The sequence below is a fragment of the Pinus tabuliformis genome, chromosome 5_1 (assembly GCF_031772625.1).
Source record: "Pinus tabuliformis cultivar Carrire ecotype Pingquan chromosome 5_1, CPIR1, whole genome shotgun sequence".
NCBI lineage: Eukaryota > Viridiplantae > Streptophyta > Pinopsida > Pinales > Pinaceae > Pinus > Pinus tabuliformis.
This window is the reverse complement of record NC_142305.1, coordinates 450250024-450277286: the sequence shown is the minus strand read 5'-3', so window position 1 is coordinate 450277286 and position 27263 is coordinate 450250024. Positions and strand designations below refer to the sequence as shown.

The following is a 27263-nucleotide window of genomic DNA, read 5'->3' as shown; positions in this document are numbered from 1 at the left end:
AACTTACATATGAGTGTCATCTCCATTGGTTTAAATGATTCCATGTCTATGTTTTCTACATTTTTAATATTCCAAGATTTGAGTAAATTGCATGAAAGAAATCTAATGAAACTCCTCCAAAATCATGATTATTATTAAATGGACACTTTATCCACAATTAGAATATCTATATATATTTAAATAAAACATTATATAAACAAAATTGCAAGGAGAAAATACATGAACACCACCATACAAAAGCTATAAAAAGAAAAAAGTTTACATCGAAAATTCTTGAACCAATAGGCTCCATAAATTACACATTAAAAAGAAAAACGAAATTATTATATAACATCTTGCAAAAAAACAACATGACAACAACACTATTTTTTACCAATTTTTTAAATAATTATTACATTTAACTAAAACTAATAACATCATAACAATACAAAATAAATTAATAACTAAATTAAACTAAACGACATAAAACACCAACTATACAACCTTATTTTATTTTAAATTTAAACATTCACATATTAAATAACATCCAACGTATAACACTTAAAAATTACAATATATCTATAAGCTTCCTAGGTCAAAGCTTTTATTGAAGAATCAACATAGACCTCGTATACCTACGAGTTTCCTCCAACAAAGCTTTTTTTAAATAAAAAATTGACATAGATGTTTCGTATTGAAAAGACAAACATGATATCCAACAAAATATGCATATATATAACTAAACACACAAATATAAAAGTTAAATGATACATTGTCCTGATTTTTTTATTTTTATTTTTATTTATTTTTTAATGTTTTTAAACGTTACGTCTCCCACTTCCTCCCAAACAATCCATATCGCTTCATATTTCTCCGTGCCGCCTAAATGCCAGGAAGACTGAACGAACACCTTTTCGTCTCCCCTGTGAACATTAATTTATATTATATAAACAAGAGTAAGTAGAATATGCAAATGAAAATAGGATCTACTCTGGACATGCGGGGCCGAGTGGCACCTCCCGCCCTCATTTATATTCTCCCGGCCTATTTCTACAGTGTTTTTTTAATATCTCGGGATAGGTAAGAGCGGAGCGGAGCAGAGCTGAAGGGGCTTAAAAACTTTATATTTTCCCGGCCAAGAAAACGAGATCGAAAATCTAGCCTCCGATGCAAATCTCGGTGGATTTTCGCCTCCATGCAGCTGCCCGGGTCATCTCTTGTCGCGATCTGCCCGCATTCCGGTCCCATTTCGGCTCCGGCGCAATTCAAAATCAATCCCAGAGCATTTGCTGAAGGTTCCGTTTTAGGAGGGTTTGGGGTCTATCGATTCAATTGTCTTCATTGGCGGGATTTTTCCGTTTTAAAGTTTTGTCTGGACGAAAGAGAGCGCAGAACATGCTGTGTGCATCATCAGCATGGGCACATATTAGTGCGTGGTTTCGCGACTACGATAGAGTGCAATCCCTGGCTGTTATTCTGCTATATATACAGGTAGTTTCTGGTTAATTTAATGTCAATTCTGTAAATGCATTGAATATAAGTGAGTATTGTTTTGGCTTAATGGGTCAATTGCATTTTCTACCTGGATAGATCACATGGTAGATGAATTTACAGGAACTCGACAAGTGCAAAATTAATTTAGGGTAATTTTAGCAAGTGTTGTAGAAAGACGACGGTTCTCTTTTTTGGGTAAATACTGCTCTTGTAACTATGCTTGTTTTGATTATTATTAATATAAAATATGGCACAGTATTTAATATAACATTCAATTTAAAAAATGGGCCGTGAAAGCAGATTTCTACTAGCAAAATGCGGCAGTCCAAAAGCCAAAGCACCACTTAGTGCGAAACAATATGCTTATGTCCAAACATCCAATTATGCCAATGTGAATTGTTGTTCTCAACATTACGAGAAACAAAAGAGACTGGACTATTGGATTGCCGTTATCAGAATGGTATATTGATCTAGTTAAGGATTGGTACATAAATTGAACAGTCACGTGTTCACAATCTGCACCAACTTGTTTGTTTGTGGCATTGTTGTGGGGTTTTCTGTGATCACGTTTTCTGCCTCGAATTGCCAATGCATGTCATCTCTTGTTCCATAGTACAAATCTGCAACCTCTCTTTTGACAGTGATGATTGAAAATTTTTAAGCAGCCAGTGCGGACCTCCCAAATGAATGGTGGGAATGTGAATGGCCAGTAAGTGTGGAGCCTAGATCTTTTTTGATGTGGGTATATGTTATGTTGAGTTATAGTAGATGTTCGGTCTTCAGTTTTTCCTAGTGTAGTCTGTGAATATTTCAATTTTTTTATAGCTTTGTTGAATGGTGTCTGTCTTTATTGTAAATGGCGCTCTTTTAAATGTGGCTCCTCTAGCTGGGGTGCGGTAGGGCATCGTCGACTATGTGGAGATTACAGGGAAAAACACAAAAGCCATTGTAGCGTTTCTCCATGTACATGCAAAAGGTCAAACCCTTCCAAGTGAATGCCTTGAATCATGTTCCGTGAGGGTAAAAAATGTGCACATGCCCACACCTCACCTTGTTGAGTCGCCACTGAATTTGAAATCATCATGAATATTGGCAAGCAAAAACCCTAGAATGCCGTCACACCATTGTAACTCCACAAAAGCATTGAAAACTGTAGTCGAACAAACATAGACCAGCATATGAACATGCTGTGTCACTGCAAAATTTCATCTCTTTGACTAGAGGTTTCCTGGATTTTAACTCTGTAAATTTTCAGAGTTAGGGCTGTTATGCAATAAACAACAATGGAAATATTACAATATTTCACTTTTTAAACAGCCCAGACTTCTAGGCAAGCCCGGGAGAAAATCAAAGTTCTGGAGCAACTTATCCCATATAAATCACATCTAAAAATTCACTTTTATGGCAGTTATCACAGCTATAGAACAACAGGTATAGCAGCAGCAAAACAGGTTAAATCACTTAATGATTGCCCTTTTACTTATGTTCTATCATGAAGACATATATAGCTATAAATAGCAATACATGAAGAATACCTGTCCAGAAAATCAAATCTGGAAAATGAATAAAGTTTTGGACAGGTGGAAACTTCATTTATATGCCCGAGAAGCACATGTACTTGCCATAGCCTTATCTCAAGGTTAGTACAAGTCCACTATCTTTCCAAAACCCTAGCTAGGAAAAATAAGAAAAATGTAGCTCAACCAAGGGGCTCCACTATGCAAAAATCATTCCAACACATCCTCGAAGGCAAGAAATCCTAGTGCATAATCCTCCAAGGTCACATCTCAACATCTCATCGTCACCAATATCTCCTCCACAAGTCTAAACCCTAGTCACAAGAGCGAACTCCAAATCAAGACAACCTCTATCCTGTCCATAGTTTCTCCTAGGGTTTCCTCAAGAACTCTAGTGAATCACTTGAAGAAGAGTATGGTCCTGATGATGAAAGGACTCTCCCCTTAGAGGTAAGAAGCTCCAAGATGATATAGATACACAAGGTTAGTCCACATGTCACCATTAAAAGCCTCCATGAACTCCATCAATCCTTCAAGGCATGTACTCCAAGTCCCTTGCAAGAACATTGTTGTAGCTTGGGCATCATCAAGCCAACTTAAACTTTCCAAACAAGAATCTAAGCAATCTTGTGCTATCTACCAATTTGTTAAGAGAATTCCAACTTCCGAGGGAATAATATTGAGTCAATACTCAACTTCACAAAACTTGCTACTTATCAACTATGCTCCTCGAATCAATAACTATTATCTATGAACAAACTATCACCCATGCTATCACAACCTCTTAATGCAAAGAATAGTACTCACTTGTTAATATGAAGCAATATAACCTTGGAACAAAAGCAACTTGCCAAATTCCATTATCCTTAAGATCAATATTATGGGCCAAAACCAATGGACAGCGGATCACGATCTCCTAACATTTGAGAAGAGTACATCTCCATGCAAGATTCAAGGGAAGTGTATCACATCAATCAAAGGTCCAAAGATAGAAATCTACATAAACCAACTCCTCGATATTAGAACAAAAAGCACATGGTATGGGTAACAACCTATGCAAGGTCATCAACATGCCAACATAAAAATCCGTATCATGCACATCAAATTCTCTGACAACTAAAACGACTTGAACCAGGTTAACTTGCTCAAATGGAGAGAATTTGTGGGCAATTCCATTTGTTTGAGACAATCCATGGGCAACTCTTTTACAAAGAGTCCATCAACCTTGTCCTTGCGCTCTACAACACTCTTATTAGTGGCTAACCCATAATCAATCTTAGGATCATCCTCCCTCAAGGTATTGTACCTCTCCTCAACTGAAGAAGTAAAAGGTGAATGGATGAAAGAAAGCAATGCAATAACTAACATATCTCCTAGGAGGTATACTCACTTTCACTGAAGGTTTGGGTGCTCTGGTATGCTTTTGAGGCTCCTGCAATGTTTGGGTAAGCCATCTTGGCTTTCTATGTTCTAAAGTAGAAGATGAGGGCATGTCCAATCATAATCTCACCTTAACTCACTTCGAATTTGACTCATCTTGAGTCTTTGAATTAGTTTGTAGAATGACCACCTTCTCTCTCTCTCACATCGATCACCAAAGGAGAATCCTATGAATTGGAAGATCTCACATCCTCATCAAATATTGCATCTTTGCATGCCACAGTCTACCACTATGCCCAAATATTGATCTTGCAAGTTGTAGAAGTATCATTGTATCCATCAACAAAAGATGCTATCACAACATCCATAATAGGTTTTGAATTTGACTCCATGGCATCCCACCATGTATGGGCCTCCTTAAAGCTAGAAGGCTCATCTAGCCTCTTATTGGAATGTTCAAGTGCTATTGGATTGACAAGTAATTTGTAAAGGCCATCTTCTCTCACACTTCCAGTCAAAATCGCTGAACTAGCCAGACTACAGTCATTGATGGTGTATACTACTGCTGTCCCTCAAATACAACTCTCCATTGTATCACTTAGCTCAAGAACATCTCTTGGAGGCATATGAAAATAAATAGAGACAACGCCTCTTACAGGAAAAGTTTCATCATCATTGAGCACCATGCTCATTCCTCCCTATTGGTCCTGGATTCTATTGAATAAACACTTGCCATATGTCATATGTCTTAAAGCTCCATTGTCTACATACCATCCAACTATAGACTGATGTAATGTTAGAAGACAAACAAGAGACCATGGCCATATTTGTCCTTAAAATTTGCAATATGAAGAAGATCCTCCACCTAACATAGGTGAAAAACAATGGCATCTAGTGAATAATCGCATAGATCTACCCCCTGACGCAACAAATCAAACACTTGTCACAAGTCCTCCTAGGCATCGCACATGTTGAAAATACATCCATAACAACCATCAATGTAGTGGATTCATCATCTCTCATCACGAGAGAAACCCATCAAAACCTTGCACAAGTGTAAGTGCTCATCTCAAGCAACCTAGGGTATCACACCTAACAACCTCAACAAGGCCAACACTTTCCTTATGTAATATCCAGATGAAAGACAAAGCTTCCTCTTACTCTAGAGGCACTTCTCCTGGGCATAAGCTTCACTTGAAATACAAGCTTCTTCTTACTGTTATTTAAGCCACAACAAGCTTTTATAACATGTTGAAATTTTCCTCCCATGAATTTCAATGCAAAACAGAAAATTTACTAAAGCTTTCCCAAATCTTAACCTTGTGAAGTTCAGCCTTTTGGCTGTTATGAAAGAGTGTAAAACAGCAGTGGAAAGAGCACAGTATTTCATTTTAGAAAATATATAAAACAAATCATATAAATTTCAGCCCTCTAGGACAACTTATCCCATCAAAACAAAATTTGGAAATTTTCTTTTACAGCAGTTATAACAGCAGGCATAGCAGCTTTAAAATAAGCCTTAGATTCTCTAATGAAGATGTCAAATCACTTGTCTTTTTACTTATGTCAAATCATCATGATATATATGGCTATAAGTAACATTACATGAATATCATATATGGCTGAAAATCATATTAGTGAGATGCACAAGTTTTGGACAGCTGAAAACCTTATTTATAGAAGAAGTACATGTACATACTATGTAGCCTTCTCAACCTAGCTCAACCAAGGAGCTCCACTATGCAAGGATTACTCCAACATATCCTAGGCAAGACTCCCTTTTCTCTGCCTCTCCATTAAGGATACCCTAGGATTTTATCGCAAAACCTTAGTCTCAAGCCTCCAAGTGATAAGCCTAACTCTTGACCAAGCTACTCCAAGAAGATTAAGAAAACCTAGTGACTCCAAGAGAGAGAGAACAAGTACAAGTCAAGATGTCCAAATGAATTTATTAATGTCCAACAGATGACATCATAACTAGGTCCATGGCAATGAAGAAGAGTATAGTCAGTATGACTACAATGTGGGAGTGCAAACACATCTCCTAAAGAAATGCTAAAAATAACATGCAGAGAGAAAGAAACCAGTGGTAGTGTGTATAAGAGACTGCGACGCGATACAAAATAATAATGGCTTGCTAAAAAGGAATGAGTGAGTGATATGGTAAGGTCTGACAATAGAGAGGGAAGCAAATTGGTTATAGGTTTGTTTTCGAAGTCTCCTAGGGCCAACAATGGATCTGGTTGTATGATCCTATGGGAGGTGTATGAGTGAGGGATACTCCTAGCATTAAAGGTTGAAAAGAAGAAACTCTGATAAGTCTCTCGCTGCTTTTATGGGACTGGGAGGTAGTCAGATGTGTCAGGGGTGCCTTGATGTTGAGTTGGTCCCTTTGGTGCTTTGAGAACCTGCAAGCTTATGTATGGTTTGACATTGTCGAACTGGTATCAATGGTATCTGTCCATCCGAAGGCTACTTTGAACCTTTGCCTGTCTCTTGTGACCCTAGTTTGACGAATCCACATGAATGTATGAAGTGATTGTCCTAGTCATCCCAGAGTCTGGCTGAAAATCTCCATAATGAAGAGCTAGGCATCATTGGTCTTGGTAATTGAAGAAGGTAGAGAGGGAGCCACTCGAATCTCGATATAGACAGTGTTAGCGTCCTCTGATCTCATAGTATAGGAGACACCTAAAAATGAGGTGCATCTTTGTCTTGGCTCTTGTAGGTGACACAATTGCAGATCCTAACCTGTTGAGGTATATGGTGGTTCATCTCTATTCAGAGTCTAAGTGACTTGGATGTACAATCTGTAGGTATCTCTCTAATGGCCTAGTTCAATACTTGTTGAGTCGACAAGAGGTGGCTCGATGCATTGACGGAGAAACTGAATGGGGGAGACGCTTTAGGGAGATTGTTAGTGACTGGAGAAGCTGAGAAACCTTTGAGAACCAACCCCGAGCCCATTTTGATGAGGGGGGATTTAAGGCAAGAGCCTTCAATGAGAAAAGAGCAAAATATGGATACCTCTCTCTCCAGTGTCTGAGTCTCTGAAAGACTGGACTCTATGAAGGAAAGAAACTAAATGAAAAATGATCTTGAGGCGAAATGGGTGGACATCGAGAATTATGGGACCTATAAGTGCCTCCATGTTGTAAAGTTTGAACGAGATGTCCTAAAATTGACTTTGAAAACATTGTCTCTCAATTATGGCTAGGGAATGCTATCCTTTATTAAGTCGAGGCTGGAGTGCCTCTCGCATACCAAAACTAGGTCCTATGAATTGTAATCCCAAGTAGGTGTAAGCATGGTGATCTCAATCTCATTGCCTTGATAGTAGAAATGTAAGTTTGTAAGAGGTTTCTTCGATGCATGCCTAGAACCTTGGTTTTACTCAGGTTGACTGTCAATTGTCAAGGATCACAAAAGCTCGACATTGCATCGATCTGTCTCTGTAATCCCTTAGGAGAAGAAGCCAACAAGACCAAGTCATCCGCAGAAAGGAGGAGCGAATTCAACGCCTGGTGTAGGAGACAACCATCCCCCTCCTAGGTATGCTCACGTAGGAAAGACTCAAACTCATAAATATAAATCTTGAAGAGGCAACCTTGTTTGACTTTGATTGAGCCATAACAAAACTGATTCATATAGTCTTATAAAGAGAGAGTTAATTTTCTCATACTAGATCTAATTTATATTACTTCAACAATTTATTAAAACTCCAAAAATTATTTATCTTAAATATTTCTGAATTTGCCGAAAAATAAATACATTAGTATATTAACTAAAAAATGCAGTGGAAATAAAATGAAGAGATCAATCACACCAAAACAACAAGTTTACACCCAACTCAATCTTCATTAAATTTCTCTAGAAAATTATGGGTTAGACCCATAGAGAATATATAGAAAAATATAGTTGTTGGGTACCTGGAAACTTGAACCCACTAGGAAAATTGACCTCAAAGAATTTGGCCTTTGTACGACACTTGCACACTAGAGAAATTGACCTCCCTGGCTAATTCTACCCTCTTCTTTAGCAACTCGGTCCCCCTTTTTCTTGAACACAACCTCCTTGAATTTCTCCTGAAATTCCTATGACACTTCTCCTCACTTCTTTTCACTTTAGTCAAACCTCTTGCTTTAGAGAAAAATTCTTCCTCCACAATTGTGTCTTCATCTCTCCCTTATGCTTATTTTATAATTTCATTAAGCCAAAATTCCTAACCCTAATCTCCTAAGTGATCATTGGCTAGGATTAAATCCTTAGCCTCACTTGAGATCAATGTTTGATATTGTTACTAAGTCACTAAATAATTTTATTATTTATCTTTGGAACTTTGGCCTAATAATCCATAATGAGTAATTAGATTAATTATTATACTTTTCCTAAGTTAATCTTAGGAAAGAAATCATAAAATCAGTTACTCTACCAAGCAAGCACGTAAAGAGACAATCAAATATCTTCTACATGCTAAGACACAAAGTCAATGTAGAACACCTTTCAAGGCTACTACAAAATCAACACTCCCTTCTAGCAAGGAAGGGATTTCCACCATCCTTAGCTTGTCTCTGTAAAACACAAACTTCCCATTCAGCAACGGCTTGGTGAGAATATTTGCTAACTGCTCCTCTGTTGAGATGCACTGCAATCTCGCAACACCTTTCTGGACCCTGCCTTTGATGAAGTGGCATCCGATCTCTATATGCTTGGACCAATTATGAAACATTGGATTCTCAAAGAGCTTAATGCAACTCTGATTGTCACAGTGAATCATAGTTGGCCCCATCTCAAGACCAAATAATCTTGTGAGCATTTGCTGAAGCCATATGGCTTCACAACTCGCCAAACTTGCTACCATGTACTCATTCTTTGCCTAGCTAAGTGCCATTGCGTGTTGCTTCTTTTTATACCATAAGATGATGATTGATCCCAAGCTGAAACAACATCCAAAAGTAGATTTCTTGTCCATTGCACTCCTTGACCTATCCAAATCTGTTTACCCCTATAACTCCACCCACCAACTTTGACATATCTTAGTCTAAAGTCCATTCTACCTCGAAGGCACCTCAACATATTCTTCACTGCCACCCAATGAACCTTCCTCAAATCCACCATGATTTGGTTGAGTGTATAAACTGTAAAGCATATATCCAACCTTGTTAACTGGATACATCAATGGCCCAATCAACGGTCTGTATAAAGTGGGATCCACCAACTCAACGTTAGAAGCACTTAGTTTTCTCAATTTGGTGATTATAGGTGTAGACATCGGTTTGCAATCTTCCATCCTAAACCTCCTTAAAATCTCAACTACATACTTGCCTTGCCCTAGGAAAATATCTCTTGGTTGCTGCGGCACCTCTAATCACAAGAGGTAGTGCATCAATTTAATGTCCTTCATCTAAAACTCCAAAGCAAGGTCCTCCTTGCACTTCCCAATGAGCCTCTTCGATCTCGTCAAGAAGAGATAATTAACATAGAGGACCAAGATGAGTGGCTCACCATCAACAAGTACATAGTAAGTAGGTATCCATCTATCTTATAGGCTTAAGTCTATATAAGGCCTTCTTCAATCAATATACATGGGACTCCCTCCCATGCACCTCAAAGTCCCAAGGCTACTCAATATACACCTTTTCGTCAATTACCTTATTAATGAAGACAGTCTTTACATCCAGTTGATGTATCCTCCACTCCATTTGTTAAAATTGGAAATTAGGGCCAAATTCTTTTTTGGGCAGCTCCTTTGAAGAAGATAATTGTGGCGTTGAATTCCCCTTTTTGAGAGGACCAAAATCAACCTAAAGATCATCAAATTTGGACAAGGAAAAATATGTTTTTGAAATTAAGCCCTCACAAGTGCAAATTGTCAAGGTCGGCTTGGGGTAAATTAATTAAATGGAACCCCTCTCCAAATCCTATAAAAGGAAGTGTCCTCCAACCTTAATTGAAACATCAATCACACATTTGCTTCTCTCTGAAATAGCTGCAAAAGGAAGGTGTCTCTAGCAAAGGAAGAACGGATTGGTTGACGTCTGTGCAGGGTTGTTTGATGGGCTGAGTCCCCTAGGCAGAAGGCTGAGCTTCTTAGAGGTAAGTCTGGGCTTATTTATGAACTGATCTGAGCATGTTTAACTTCATTACAGGTACGAGTTATCCCTGAGGTTGATCGCAGGCATAAGGGCAGAGCTGGGGTGGTTAGATGCAATGTCACATGGTTCAGGTTTGAGTTCAGGTTCGTCAATGATTAGGTTCGGTTTGAGTTCGAATTTTTTGATGAGGTTCGCTATTAGGTTCGTCTATATATACATATATTAATTTAAAATGAATTATATGATAGAATAGTAAGCAACCAACATCAGTAAACATCAAAAACGCCATCACGGACATGGAAACTGCAAGGATAAATTACAAGCTTGAGTTATGACATGAAGTTATGAGTTTTGATCTATGGACTTGGTCAAGGGCTTTGAGGTTCGCCAAACCTCAAATTTTTTTTAAGGTTCGCCAAAATTCGAACTTCAGGGTTAAAGTTTGACAAACCTTGTGACATAGGTTAGATGTATTTCTTATGATATGAAAACCCTCTCTTAAGTGGGCCGTACATTCTTCTCAGGCAGGCCGCATGTATTGTGTTGCTGAACAGTGGTGCGTGAGGGTAAATACCTGCCTAGGTAGACTGCAGACCTGTTTTGGTGAAGGCAGATTGGCGTCAAGGTGTGTGCCACATGCCCTAACTGGGAGTAACTAGCAACAACAATATTCTACAACCTAAGATCTAATGTATATATGTAGCCTTGAATGCTAGTTGGATGGTTGACCTGATTTGACAGATGATAGCAGCTCCTTGATAGACTGGAAGTAGCTCTAACCAGTCCAAGCTTCTTCTACAGTATGTCACCAACCTGAGAAGGTATATCTTGTCAGCTTCAGAAGTGCATCTATGATTGAGGGCACGTAGTATTATTGTACTGCTCTCTCTCTGCTGAACATTTGATAATAATAATAAGAATTGATCAAGGGTTTTCCCCATCTTGGGGTTTTTCCCTGGCTTGAGCCATATTCTTGTGTTCTCTTGTCTTGGCCTGCCTTCAACATTTTTTGTCTATCTTCTTTCTTCAGTTACTGTCAAAATGATTTAAGTGATTGCTAATGGAAATATAATGGATTGAAAAATGGGCTATATGGATTTTTGAAGTAACTGTCTTAAGCAAAGAACATGTTAACCTAAAATTAACATGGTATTAGAGGTAGGAGAGGACAAGCCCAAGCAAGAGTGAAAAAGAAAGCAATCACTGGAAGAACTTTGTTGACAAGACTCTATAGACTTTGGAATGCACATTTGCTCTGACTATAAAAGAAGAGGGTCTCGAAATCTTCAAATCAGAAAGAATGGAAGCAGAGGGAGAAACCCTTTAATTTTGATAGCCCTAATCAGAGACTCAATTACAGTCCAATATGTAAAGGACTAGTTCCCATGATCTCTGTGCCAGAAGTCTGAGGAGCATGTCAAATTGTCATTCAAGGCTGAGCATCTTATCAAAGAAAGCAATGCTATAGTGATTCAAATTCATATCAGTGACCAATCTTTATGAACAATAGCTCGCATCTGTTTCAGATCTATGGGTCGTTTACCTCAGGATCTCGCACTCTCTTCTGGACTATGGCTTGCACTATAGATATCTCTTTGCATCTCTGTGGTAGAGCTATTCCCTCCCTTATGACAGTCTTGAATATGCACAACTACATGCTTTTTATCCAACTCCTTTATATTGATATGATCCACATCTCAATGGTATCAATGTTGATTATTACAAGAAGCTATATAGTATAATGATTGGTCTTGTCTGCCCTGGCACTATAATATATCTCAAATGACTGTACTGATTGGATGACCCCTTTTGGCATCATGTATCAATTTTGGTTCAACATAACTTGCCATGTATTGATGAAGGATCAGAAGTATTATAGTCATGTATGTTTTTATTGCAGGCTTGCAGCATTTCTGAGTCATATTCAATTCAATAAAGTCTTGCTCATAAAGCTGTCTTGTGGAGTATTTTCGGCCTAAGAATTTAAGCTAAATCTGGTCCAGTTCTGGAGAAGTGAAGTTGAGCTCCTGATGTAATCCATTTTTGAGATTGATTCAGATGTCATCTGTCACCCTAAGTATGACAATGTTTGCAATCTCTGTCAAGGACAGACAGTCTCAATCATTGCACAAAGGTTCAGCTCCAGTATGTTATGCGTAAGGGTTTGATGACTCATTGAAGTTAATATCGTATGGTTCTGATTAATGAATTCAGTGGCCACTTCAGAGATCAAATTCTTGTAAGTCATCTGTCAGATTTGATGTCACTGGTCCAGTTGGGAAATCAGTCTTGAAATTGATCTAAGATTGTTCTCAAAGATTAAGGAGATATTTGTAAAAGTCATTCTATAGCATCAGTCTTCCGACATCTCTTGATCTTATCATCTTACGAAGATTCTCTTCCTACAGTAATCCTGAGGCGTCTCATCACAAGCGATTGTCAATTTGGTTAGCAGAGTAAGCGTCTCATCACAAGCGATATTTGTAAAAGTCATTCTATAGCATCAGTCTTCCGACATCTCTTGATCTTATCATCTTACGAAGATTCTCTTCCTACAGTAATCCTGAGGCACCAAGTACATTTTGCAACAATATTGATCCTCTTTCAGGTTTGAGAAGAAACGTGTTATATCTACGGCCTAAGAAATCTCAGTGATCTCAACATGTCTCTATAACCTCGTGCACAGGAATCATAGGAAGAGCAAGGGTTTGTTTTTGGAAGGTTCATCTATTAACCATCTTTGCAAGGAGAGAAGAGGTTCAATGAAGCCTTGTTTGTGGAAGATCAAAGAATACCAGGTACAAGCTCTTCATTTACAGACTCTCGACCCTTATCCAGAGCACCAGTTCCAACATCAAAAGACTTGTGAATAACAAATGTACTTATGACCCTTCACCCTCTAGGGCGTCTCATCACAAGCGATTGTCAATTTGGTTAGCAGAGTAAGAACTTGTTTTGAAGTGGTTACATCCGCGTCATAGTCATCTCATTTCTCTATATCTAATAAAGTTATGGAACCTTTGTGAATATGAATGTGATCAATTCATAATGTCAGGCCAGGAGTAACTCCAGTTTGGTAGAAAAACTCAGAAAACTGATTCGTGTATATTCCATAGGTAACCCATTGTTATATACAATAGGGAGTGATTGTTCAGTTCATCTCCCGATGACTGTTCACCTTCCCAATTTATTTATTTACATAAAATTCCCAATCATGAAGATTAGGTGTCAACATTCCCCCCCTTAATCTGAAGGGATGTTGGTGAGTCCAAGCATCATTCTGAATCGTTCAAGCTTTTCCCTTCCAAGTGCTTTGGTGAAGATGTCTGCAATTTGCTCATTTGTGGAACAATGACGGAGATGGATTGTTTTGGCCTCAACATGATGTCGAATCAGATGATATTTAGTATTGATATGCTTTGTTCGATCATGGAACTTTGGGTTCTTGGCCAACTTTATTGCAGAGGTGTTATCAATCATGAGTGGAGTTGATTGTACTTGTTTTACCTGCAAATCTTCAAGAATTTTCCTGAGCCACACAATTTCTTTCGTTGCTTCAGCTGTTGCCACGTATTCTGCTTCTGTTGTGGAATCTGCTGGAACTGATTGTTTGCGTGATCTCCAGGAGACAGCTCCTGATCCAAGACTCATAGCATATCCTGAAGTAGATACCCCAGTTTCTTTGTCTCCATCGAAGTCTGAATCAGAGTATCCAATCAAGCTGAAGTCGTCCACCTGTGTATACTTGATTCCAAGGTCTTGAGTTCCTTTCAAGTACCTTAGAACTCTTTTTGCAGCAGACCAATGTCCCTCACAAGGCTTTTGCATGAACCTGGAGAGGATTCCAACAGTAAATGAAATGTCTGGTCGGGTAGTAGTGAGGTAGATGAGACTTCCTACAAGCTGTCTATACTTTGTTGCATCCTCAAATTCCTTTCCTTCAATAGATGTGAGCTTAAAGTTTTGTTCCATTGGAGTAGAAAGAGGATTGCATTCTGTCATGCCAAATCTGTTTAACAAATCTCCAATGTATTTCTTTTGAGAAAGAAATATGGCTTTTGGATGTTGGGTTACTTCAATGCCAAGATAGTAATGAACATAGCCCAAATCAGTCATTTCAAAACTTTTCGCCAATTCCTTCTTTATGGATGCAATGTAGCTTTCATTGTTCCCTGTCATTAAAAGATCATCCTACATATACCACAAGATACACAACTGTTTTGCCAACTTTCTTGACAAACAAAGTTGCATCATCAAGATCAAAATGACAACTTTCTTGACAAACAAAGTTGCATCATCAAGATCAAAATGATTGAAGTTGAGTTTCAGAAGATGCTCAGTTAGTTTTTCATACCAGGCTCGCGGTGCTTGTTTGAGGCCATACAAGGACTTCACAAGTTTGCATACTTTATGTTCATGTCCTTTCACAACAAATCCTTCAGGCTGGGACATAAAAACATTCTCTTTTAGATCTCCATTCAAGAATGCAGTTTTTACATCCATTTGATGGACTTTCCAACCGTTCTGAGCTGCTAGTGCAAAGAGTGTCCGGATGGTGGCCCATTTTGCTGTGGGGGCAAAAGTTTCCTCATAATCGACCCCTTCCTTCTGTGCAAAACCTTTTGCCACAAGCCTAGCTTTGTGCTTGTCAAGTGAGCCATCAACTTTGTATTTGTTCTTGTAGACCCACTTGCAGCCAATTGGTTTGGTTCCAAATGGAGGATCAACCAGCTTCCAAGTGCCATTCTTTATGAGGCCATGCATGTGTTTTAATTATTTTCTGGTTTTTTTGTGAGGTCCTTTTCAATTTTCTTTTAATTTAAGTGTGTGAGGTTTACCATATTTGCATGAGTTGAATCTTTCAGCGATTATTATTGGTTAGTATTCCTTCTGTTGATGCCACAATATTACTACGACGTTTGAAACTACTATTATCTGACCTTATTATATTTTCTTGATTGAAATCATATAAGTATTGTCAGGGTTACCCCTGTGGCGTATTGCTGGTCAGCCTATAACGCCTAGAGTGGGAGGGCTTGTAAGTCCTCAGTGAATGTGTCCTTAGGTTGTTCAGTTGTGGGAAAAATGTGAGCACTAACACAATGGCCAGGTCAAAACCCACAAGGGGAAAACCTAACCACATTCTTCTTCTATTAGATATGAATTGTTCAACAAAGAGTACAAAGTACAATGAGAGATGAGTAGTAGCAGTTGATGCAAACACTGAATCAACCTTCAAGTTTTGCTCTTGCTCTCCAAGTCTCTCTCTCTCACAATCTTCTTCAAGTCTCTCCAACTCTTTCTCTCAAGTTGAAATTCTTCTTTCACAATGCACAAGTAGTGAGAATGAGACGATATATATATATATGAGGAGCAACAAATTATGGTCATAAAGAAGGAGCAATACGCATGCCTTGAGGAGTTACATATGCCATTTAGGGAGGTACACATGCCTCAGTGACTTGTGCCATCATGGAGACCATTGTGTGCCAGCTCGGTGTTATCATGGAGACCATTGTGTTCATTGAAGAGATGATCTCAGCATGAAGAAGAATCAAGGAAGAAGGATGACTGTGTCTTGGTTTGGGAGTGGCAACATAGGTCAAGGGTTTTGGTCTTGGTACTTTTCAATTGGAATCTCTATAAGAAGAATTTGTGCGGGTTTTCCTCTCAAAGAGTTAGAGGTTTTGGCCCTGGCAGAAAGCCAACATCTTGTGTTCTTGTCTCTTTTTGTTTTGGTAACTATTTGATGAAGTAAGAAAACACACTCTAATAATAACAAGAGAAGATTGTGCCAATAAGAAAAAGTAAAAAGTACCTTACGAATAGTTATCATTGTGAGAAGAATCATATTAGCCTTATTGCCCTAGATTCTTCAACATGGAATCAGAACTAAGGTGCTTAAGTCAAAGGAAGGGCATAAAGACACACCCAAGGATCAAGTTTCAAGAACAGCTTCAAAGCAAGTTGAAGGTTATCAAAGAAATCGATCAATATCTACATCAAAGATTGAAGAATCAGTCTACAACATCAATCTACACCAAAAAGGGCTTTTGTCTCTATGATCAAGCAAACAATCTACAACATCAAGACAATTTAGGATAAGTACTACAGTGAGACTAGTTTCAATCCTTATCTGAAGTTCTCGGATAATTTCATGATAATAATCTTTGGTTCTTGGTACCCACAGTCTCGATGCTAAGCTGTTGAATCTTAGTGCCACAATAGAAGATCACAAGGTGATTAAGTAATCTCAGTCAAAAGATAAAGTCTCGATGCTAGATCATAGCGCTCAAAACTCGGGTACACGGTAGCAGTTTCGGTACCTCTCACAGTCTTGGTCTATGTCATACCACAGTGATCTCAATAATCTCACAATGGCATGATCTCAACATACCAATGATAGTCACAACCTTGGATTGAATCCTTTTTATAAAGAGAACAATCTTGACAACTCAGATTCCCATAGCTTGATGATACATACTCGATGGCATATAAAAGCGGATCATCTACAACATAGTGCTCAGAAATAGGTCTCGGTACTATAAGGTGATGATCATAGCAAGTGACCTCGATACTCTATGATTCTACACGATGCTGCATGCTACAAGGTTCCATAGTCCACTTGTGTGATAGCAATACAGTGCCATCTTAAGTATGTCAACAATTTGTTAATCATAAGGATCAGATGTATAAGTCGAAGTATCTTGAAGGCAAGAAGGCAAGCTTCCTATCATTACAACAAGGATCTCATCTGGAGGAAGCATCAATACATCTGCTTCAACCACTTTCAACATGATCAAGGTGAAGATTTCATCTTCACATGACAAGTAAGTATTTTTCATTCTTTAATCAATTTTGGTTAAATGACTTCGTTTTGCAAGGAAATCGATAAGCTGGTTGGGTGACCGAAGGTCCTTGCATGAAATAAGGAGGACTGTCATAGTCCTCGTAGATAAGTGAAGTCATGAAACATATCAATGAAAAAGGTCTCCTTTGAATTCATGAGAAGGAACTCTTAAGGTCCTCTCACATAAACAATATTGGAGACATCAAAGAAGCTGGAAGAAGAATTATGAACATTACAAGAAAAGAAAGTTCATATCACTGGAAAGGATAGGAGGAGTTGAGGAAAAGAATTCCATGGTAAGAGGGAGTAAGAAATCATTAAGATAGTCTCTCTCACTGGCTCCTAAATCCTGCATAGGTTATGTCTACAATAAGATGCGGTATGACATCTTAGAAGCATTAGAAATAAAGACTCGTGACATCATCACGAGGGTAACAAAATTCATGGGATAAGTAAGTTACCTTATTCAACTTGTGATTTCTATGCAAGATAGAAGAAGACAAGTTGAGGGCAAAAGTGTTGAGGACTCAAACATTTGCTGGAAGGAAAGGAAGTTTGGAAAATTTTGGTACTCAGAAAGGGAAAAAGAGCATAGCTGAAATTCAATGCTATGGAAGTAAAAGATTATGTACTTTACAGGAAAGATTGTTCTTAGCTTAAGAAGGACAATAACAAGAAGAATAGAGAAGAAGTCCATTTCACTGAAGAAATGGAGGAAGCTAAAAGAAGGAAATCCAAGGAAGAGAAGCATTAGAAGCAAGAGCTCGTGACATCACCATAGGGAAACATGAAGGACCGCTGGAACAAAATCTATGGTAGTCAACTTTGAAGAATATAGCTCTTGGTGACCTCATTGAAAGATCAAAGGAAGAAGTCATCCAGGACAAGTCTCATCATACATTAGTCAAAAGGGAAACATCTGCTGAATAAGAATATGCAAGATAGAATTCTCATTGAAGGATTCACCGATCGAGAAAGGAAGCAAGTGTTTCATCAGAAACTCCAACTTGTGGAGTTCATGGGATGATGGTATGATGACATGAGAAATAAAGCAGATCAAGGGGTTGAAGATCTTTTCAATCAAGAAAGCTGCTTGAAGAAGCCTAGATGACCTAAAGGTAAAATGAAGTATGTATGCTTGTATTTAATATTATAAAGTCATGTCGTATGGTTGCAGGTAACATGGATCACTACTTCTATCTTGAGAAACATGATCAAGGGAAAATGATCTCCTCCTATGAAGGGATGCAGGAAGGCATATGTCACACTAGATGAAATCAACATAATATGTCCTCATATGAAGTATGAGGTGGTTGACTACAATTAAGGAACTCTGATTGGAAGCTCCTGGGAATGGAATGTGTAAGGAAGGAAGAGATCGTGAGATATGCAAACCATGATGAAGGCGATCAACATCCAAAAGACCAAGAAGATTTGACTAGGAAATCTCCCAGAAAGATATGAAGACTCTGAAAAAGATGGAGACCCTTGACAATGGATATCTTTGGGAGATGTGTCAACATGTATGTAGGATGTTGATACCTACAGGAAGATGTCATGATGAAGAGCCATCTTGTAAGGTACTATTTGATTTAATGTTATGTTTTGATTTCTTGAATAATATCTGGATGGGTTCATGCAAGGCTACTGGAACAAGAGTTGTAAGTGCAAGTACAACTAGCATTCATGTGGTGGACTGAGATTCTTGAAAGAAGCATGATGAGAAACAAGTAGCTATATGAAGAAGGTTCCAGATATGTACCAAGAAGACCACTTTCCATGAAGAAAGGAATGACATGACGAACCAAGAAGGAAAGTGATTGATGGCTAATGCCCTACAAGGAAGAAGCTCGACTAAATTTCATGACATCAAGGAAAGAAATTGATTAAGCAGTTAAAGGACCCATGAAGAAGAAGTTGCTGATGAAAAGGAGAGTCCCTAGTTAAGAGGGAGCTCTGATAAGTCCCTAATTAAGAGGGAGCTTGGGCAAGTCCTTGGTTAGAGGGAGCTTGGGTACATTCCTTTATAGGAATGGGCATATATTCCCTAGTTGAGAGGGAGAGATAGACACAACATTCTTGTCTTCGCTTGGGAAGAAAGAATGGAGGATTGGGTAATCATATGGAATCTGATGCTCTTTGATGATATGTAGGGCATCCAAGATAAGAGTAGGCAAGAGGAGCTATATTCTTTGAGGGTTGGCAAGCCAAGACAAGAATAGTCCTAGAAGGTCATACTCCGTAAACCCCTGGGTGGGTATGTACCTTGAGAGATAATGATGAAGGTGTCTATAGTCATTGGTCTCGCCAACATTATCCTCTAATCTGATGAAAGATAGCGCTGTTAGTCAAGGCCTTGCTGTGGAAACAATATTGGTTACCATGATGCTATACAGATGGATTACCGATCCGATTCTTCTTATGAGAAATTCTTCAGATTGAGAATGACAAAATACCATTATGAATACCTCCCTAGTTAAGAGGGAGTGTTGTAGAATGTAACTAGGTTCGTTCTTCATAATGACATGTAATTATTGTAAATGATGCAATGAAAAAAATAATTTATTATTGGCTGGGTTCATGGGTTTCATGAGCAAGGTATTTTTGTTTTTAAAGTCAATGTCATGTATGACCCTTCTTGGGCATATAAAGAATGTATCTAGGTCTACTAGTTGACTATAAGCCCTCCAATAGACAAGAACAATCATCCTCTTCTTGATGTCGGCCTCAGAATGTATACAAATGACAAGTCGGCTCACATATGGAGACAAACCCTTTCAAATGGTCATGTTGGCTCAAATGTAGGGGCAAACAACTATATATAGGAGCTTATACCCCTCACATTTCCACAATGAGAAATCTTTGCATATCTCTATAATTTCGGATGGTAGAAGCAGAAGACAAGTTCAGACTTCTTTTGAGGTTTTGGTAATGGAGTATGGACATACAGAAGTTCGGATTCTCTAAGGTTTTGATGATGAATCATAGAGAGAATCTTGCAAATATCTCTAGTCTCGTACAATAGATCTCTCTGTGGTCTCGAATGGGCAGTAGGCAAGTCAAGTTCGAATCTCTATATTTGGTGAGCAATCACAGTCAATTCGAATGGGACAATGAAGGGACAATAAGGACTAATGAAAGGCCAACAAAGTATTGCCTTCGGATATCATGAATTAAGGGTTTCAGTGCTACAGTAGAAGAACATCACTTGATAGAAGCATATATATACTACATCTCTGTTCTTTGAAAGGGTCACAGCTCGATGTTATCTTGGAGACCATTGTGTGTTCATTGAAGAGATGGTCTCAGCGTGAAGAAGAATCAAGGAAGAAGGATGACTATGTCTTGGTTTGGGAGTGGCAACATAGGTCAAGGGTCTTGGTCTTGGTCTTCGTTAATTGGAATCTCTATAAGAATAATTTGTGCGGGTTTTCCTCTCAAAGAGTGAGAGGTTTTGGCCTTGGCAGAAAACCAACATCTTGTGTTCTTGTCTCTTTTTGTTTTGGTAACTATTTGATGAACTAAGAAAACACACTCTAATAATAACAAGAGAAGATTGTGCTAATAAGAAAAAGTAAAAAGTACCTCACAAATAGTTATCATTGTGAGAATAATCATATTAACCTTATTGCCCTAGATTCTTCAACATTGGGTCCTCTAGACTAAGGACATACCCCAAAAATGTCGGAGGTTTTTGAAGCGACAAATCATTAAGTTTGCCTTGGAGATCCTCGTCATTGGATTCTCCTCGTCTAGATGTTTCCAATGGTATGTGGCACGCCTTGAGAGGCCTCCTAGGTTGAGAGATATTTGTGTTTGAAATCGAGGACCCCAGTTTGTGGGCTAAAACCAGTGAGGGTGGCCATATGGTTCCTACACCATGGTCAAAGGTCAAAGGGAAATTAAAAGAAGTTTATCTAAAATTAAAATTAAAATTAATAGGAAACGTTATTATTATTATTTTTTATATTTATAATGATTGGTGGAATTAGTAACGCGTCGACTCTCGTACTCGCGTGACACATGGTCTATCTCGACGGCTGCCACCATAACCTACAGGAGCAACTGCATCGCCCCCAAGCACGACGCAGAGGTAAGTTGAGGTTTGAACTTGTGACCAACACAATGGCACAAACACCTTAGCAGTGTGTTTGCTAGCCAATAGCCGCACCCGTGGAGGCACATTAAAAGAAAACATTATTAATTATTAAAGTATAAATAAAAAGGAGGGAACATTATTAAAAAATGGGTTAACATGACTTTTAAATGTTATTAAAAATAATAGATTAAAAAACGTTAATCTTAAGTTGTTAAACTAAAAATTCCCATGGTTTAACATGTTTTTTAAATGTTATTAAAAACAATATTAATCCTAAGTTAAACAAATGTCTCCCTAACTTATGGAGTTCGTTGGCATTATTGAAAGCCCCTCCAAAATAGGATCCCATCATCGATATGGATGAAAATGATTATTTCTTGAAATCTTTGCAGCTCTAAAATAATTTATGTTTGTGGATTCAACAAAGATCAGAAGGGAGAGGTTTTTTTGGGGAAGTTCTATTTTGTTTTGCTTTATTGCAAGATTCATTTGATCATCTTGGCTCTCATTGTGACCTCATTTTTGTACACTTCAACCTCTCATTAGGGCACCACATTGCAGAATAAATCGGGGCTTATTATTGCATTTCTCTTTTTGGGTTTCCAGGGATTCGTTTGGGTTTGTTAAGGGCATCCAATTTTGGAACAAAGATTTACTGTGGGAACAAGGCATATCTTTGGTTGTTTGACCTTAATATCTCTGACTTTTTTGAATGATTGCATCTTCAAATAGTGCGTACTTGTAGCAACACTTTAGGGCTCCATTTTGTTTGTTGATCTTAAGGGTTTCAGTGCTTTAGGGACAAAAAAACACCTCAGATCTCCCTCAAGAAGATCAAGGTCTACCAATTATCTTCAAGAAGTATTTCATTGCACTTCTCTTTGATCTTTGAAGCTGTGTATACATCAGTGGATAAGTGTCTTAGGAATGGTCTAAATCAACATTTCTGGCTAGAGCCAACTATATGATTTGTTAATATATAGTAGAGTCAAGACATATCTCAAATTGCTTGCACAATTATCTTGATACAATAAGTACCCTGGTGAATAAATGGTTGTTGCACCACACAATCAAGGGTTTCTAAAGTAAGTTGAGATATGGTGTAACCTATAACCATGAAAGGATTCTATTGTGATTCCAAAAATTAATTGTTGAACAAATTGCCCCAAACAATTAGGATTGTGAGTTCTAAAGTTTGTTTGTTTATGATTAATCTTTGTGGCATCACTTGTAGACATCATAGTATTAGTTATCCTTTTCAGAATCAGTGAAAAAGCTTCATATCTCCTGCAACCTACATTCAAGGATCAAATGAACTAATCCAATGATTGATTTATGATTTTGTTGAGAAACTTTAGTGTGAGCTTGCATACATATATTAATAGACCCATAGTCCAATACAAAGTCTGGATCTGTCATTGATTTGCTCTTAAGCACCCCTCACACACACACACACACACACACACACACGATTGATCTAGAAGAAACCTTTACCATGGTATAACAGTAAAATATTTACTTGGCCTTTATTACTAACAATAATACTTATTGATGATCATTAGAACAATGACTTCTGTTTTGCCTTGATTTGACAAGTGACAATAACCTAAAATAGTGATAGAAACCTTATAGACAGTGAGATAGTAATTTAGCTCCTATAATGTGACACTTGACCATTGTGACTTTACATTAAAGCTATATAACTATGACAAATTAGGGATCTCAATAGTGTCCTTGACAAAGATAGTGATACTTGTATAAGGTTGAGCTTTTGATATACAATGACTATTGGACTACACAAGACATGGACACAATGACACCTGTGTTGGAAATACTGAGAGGGGGGTGAATCGATATTTCTTTTTAATTGTTACTTTTACCAGTTAGATCACTTATATTTGTTGAAATTTGGTACCGGAGGATAGGTGCTTCGTTAAGGCTTTGATCTTTGGCCTAGGGAAAAGTGTCCAAAAGAATTTAATTTTTCTCCTAAAGTAACTTTATAATTTTTATAAAGTTAAATCTAATTTAAAAGTGACTTTAAGTGATAAAGTTATTAAGTCTAATGTTAAAGTGACTTTTATAAAGTCAATGAAAAAATTAGAAAGGAAAAGTGACTTTGGAAATAAATGACTAAGTGGGTCTTTATTAAAGTGGGGTGAATTAAAAAATAAAAAGTGAGATTTAAATGAGCATTTAATTTATGCCTTAGATCTCAATCTATTTCAGCCATTGGATTTAGGGATCACCCAAAAGTCACTTGGATCACCCAAAAGTCACATGGGGTTAGATTAAAGGAGGAAAAGGAGGAAAAGGTCATTCATTCTTTCATGAGCAGATTGAGAGAAGGAGAGCAAGAGAGATTTCTGAGCAGGGAGGAGAAGGATACAACAGCTTGGCACACATTCCAAGGCAGCAGTTGAGCAAATTTGTATAGCTGGTTCAGCACACAGTGAAAGGCAGATTTTGGCACGATTTTCGAGGAGTGGTTTGCACAAAAATTGAAGAGCAGTTTGCTAATTTTTTGCACGCAAAACGAGGGCCATACAACGCATTTAATGCTGGCCATACAACAACATTTAATGCTGAAAGTGGGCACGAAAATCGAGGAGGCCGTACAACATTTATTGCTGTCCTGTTTGTTGTAATTTTCAGTTTGTTGTGAGGCATGGGAAAAGAGATAAGTTGTAAGTTTGCTTGCTGATTTTTGCTGAATATTTCTCTTACTGTAAAAAGGCATTTTCCAGAAATAAAGAAGAGCTCTTTAACTGGTTTTCCCCAAGAGTTGTAGGGTGTTTTTTCCAGGGTCATGTTGACCAAAAATCTCAGTGTTTAAATGTGTTTTAATGGCTGTTTATTACTGCTGATTTTTATTTCTGCAATTTCTAGCGTTCTGTAAAATTTCCAGAATTTGTGTTTTCAGCAAATTTATTTTTTCCAGCTTGTTAAATGTATGGTTATGGGAAATGACATTTAACTATATGGGAGAAATAAGGAGAAACTGAAAACCGGGGTGGGAAATGAGAAATTTCTAGATGGTATTGGAGCTTGAGTGCTGAAGGACAGTTTGGGACAGCAAAAGGAAAAATTACAGCTATTGATTTTTCATTCAGAAAATTCCAGCAGGCTGATTTTTTTCATAAACAACAGTTTTATCTTTACTACAACAGTGCTATTTTTCAGTTTTAGCAAAGCAGGATGTCATTGGGATTGAGGGTGGAGGATAGGCTGGGTGGGCATACAAATTACAACGTTTGGAAGGAGAGAATGCAGAGTATCTTTGAGGAGGCAGAAGTCTGGGATATCATGGTGCATACCACACAGAACCCTGTTGTTGTGCCTACTGATGCTACTCAGTTGACAGCTTATAATAAAAAGAACAACAAGGGTAAGAGGCTGATTCTAGACGGAATCAAAGACCATTGCATTCCTCATGTGAGAGGAAAGAGCAATGCCCATGAGATGTGAACATCATTGTCCAATCTTTACCAGAGTATCAATGAGAACCGGAAGATGGTCCTGAAGGAGAAGCTGAAAAACATTAAGATGGGTAATGATAGTGCAGCTGAGAGATGTGTTGGCAACGATTGGAGAGGCCATTCCACCCACTGAGTTGGTGCGGATTGCAGTGAATGGCCTCCCTCGTTCATTGTTGAACTTTCCTGATGGGGTTTGTGCACGTGAGACCCTTCCCACATGGAAGAGGTTTTGGGATGATTGCATTCAGACAGAGATCAGGAAAGGTCAGCTTGGGGCAGCCAAGCCAGTTGAGCAGGATGAGGATGTAGTATTGGTGGCAGGAGGCAAGAAAGGCAAAGGGAAGAAGCAGACTTCCACAAGCAGTGGTGGGGGCAAAGGCAAAGGTAAAGGTAAACAGGGGAACACACAAAAGGACTATTCCAAGTTGAAGCGTTGGAATTGTCAAAAGATGGGACACTATGCAGTTGTGTGTCCGGAGAAGAAGAAGAAGAAGGGGAAGAACCAGGACGTGGCAGCTTCAGCAGAGATTGAGGACTTTGCAGGTCGTTTTGACCGGGAGTTTGCGTTCACTACGTATGAGTCCTCTAGCGCAGGATCACCTGCCACACAGGTTCAGAGGGAGCATGCTTTTCCCTCGATTAACGGAGCATCTTCAGGTATCTGGTATGTGGACAGTGGGGCTTCACGTCATATGACAGGAGTCCGTGAGTACTTCTCAGAGCTTTCAAAGAGTGGCACTGATATAGAGGTAGTACTCGGTGATGATAGAGTTGTTAGAGCAGTCGAGGTGGGGACACTGACATTTCAGAGGGACTCCAAACCTCCCTTGAAAGTGTCAGATGTTCTTTATGTGCCAGGGATGAGGAAGAACTTCATATCTGTCTCAGCTTTGGAGGACAGAGGATATGAGGTACTGTTCAGGAGAGGACAGGTGTTGATGTATCCTAGGGGCACTGCAGCTGATTCAGCTAGAGTGATAGGTGTACGCCATGCAAAGGTGTACAAGTTTGCATTCCAGCCCCTTTTGGCATTGAACAATAGTACCGACAGCAGAGCTAGCAGTTCTGAGCTGTGTGAGATTTGGCACCGCAGGATGGGACATATGTATCATGGAGCCTTGAGGACATTGCGGGAGATCACTACAGGTGTGCTAGATTTCAGTACTGATCACTTTGATACTTGCAGAGGTTGTGCGATGGGCAAGTTTGCCAAATCCCCTTTTCCCAGCAGTGACAACAGAGCGACTGGGATACTTGATTTGATTCATTCCGATGTGAGCGGTCGGATGTCTCATGTTTCCTTGAGTGGATATGAGTACTATGTTTTATTCATTGATGATCACTCCAGGAGGACCTGGATTTATTTCTTGAAGACCAAGAGTGAAGTCTTCAAGCGGTTTCAGGAGTTCAGAGCTCTTGTGGAGACACAGACAGGTCGAAAGATCAAGTCCCTGAGGTCGGACAATGGAGGAGAGTACACCCTTGGAGAGTTTGTTGACTATTGTGCGGAGGCAGGCATTAGGAGGGAGTTCACAGTTCCTTACAACCTCCAGCAGAACGGGGTTGCGGAGAGGAAGAACAGATCCATCATAGGGGCTGCCAAAGCCATGTTACATGATCAGGGGTTGCCATTGTTCTTGTGGGCAGAGGCCTGCAACACAGTTGTTTACTTGCAGAACAGGAGTCCGCATCGTGCCTTGGGGCACATGACTCCGGAGGAGGCTTTCTCTGGGAAGAAGCCTGATATTGGTCATCTTCATATCTTTGGTTGCATTACATACTCCTATATACCCAAGGAGAAGAGGACCAAACTAGAGCCCACCGCAGAGAAGGGTATCTTTGTGGGCTACAGTGAGACCTCAAAGGCCTTTCGGATTTACATTCCTGCACAGAGGAGAGTTGTTGTCAGAGGGGATGTGAAGTTCGAGGAGGACAGGGCCTTTAGGAGGTCACGGGAGTTAGAGTATCTGGATCAGCCAGACCCTCAACAACAGTTGAGTCAGTCACAGGGATCTAGTGGGCAGGGATCAGGAGGATCCGGAGGTACATCTATGAGGATGTCAGGTCCGTCAGTGAGCAGTGGCTCGCCGAGCAAGAGGGGTGGTGCTCCGGGCAGCATGCAGAGCAATTCACAGAGCAGGGGAGTCCACTGATGGACAGTTCACACGGTATCTCAGCTCCTACAGGTTCAGGTGCAGGCAAGAGGACAACAGACAGACAGTCAGGTGTTCAAGCTACTGATGGTGATGAGGAGGAGGAGTTTCATTCTCCTGTGGGAGAAGCATGCTCAGGGAAGAGGAAGCCCAAGTGGCTTCAGGACACCTTGAGAGATGCCTCATCTGTTGCTGAGCCGAAGAGGCCGGTTAGAGA

At 39.0% G+C, this 27263-nt stretch overlaps 1 protein-coding gene across 2 annotated transcripts in view; it reads left to right on the top strand.

Annotated features, from left to right (window-relative positions):
* Window positions 1-848: 848 nt before the first annotated feature.
* The window catches only part of LOC149165431 (uncharacterized), a 127924-nt gene continuing 101509 nt past the window's right edge, over window positions 849-27263 (top strand). The window contains exon 1 of one of the 2 annotated variants that reach the window (XM_089432304.1): window positions 849-1470. In XM_089432304.1, the coding sequence (XP_089288430.1) occupies window positions 1375-1470 (96 nt within the window). In that variant the 5' untranslated portion in view covers window positions 849-1374. The remainder of the gene's footprint in view (window positions 1471-27263) is intronic. The other variant, XM_089432305.1, reaches the window with a different exon arrangement.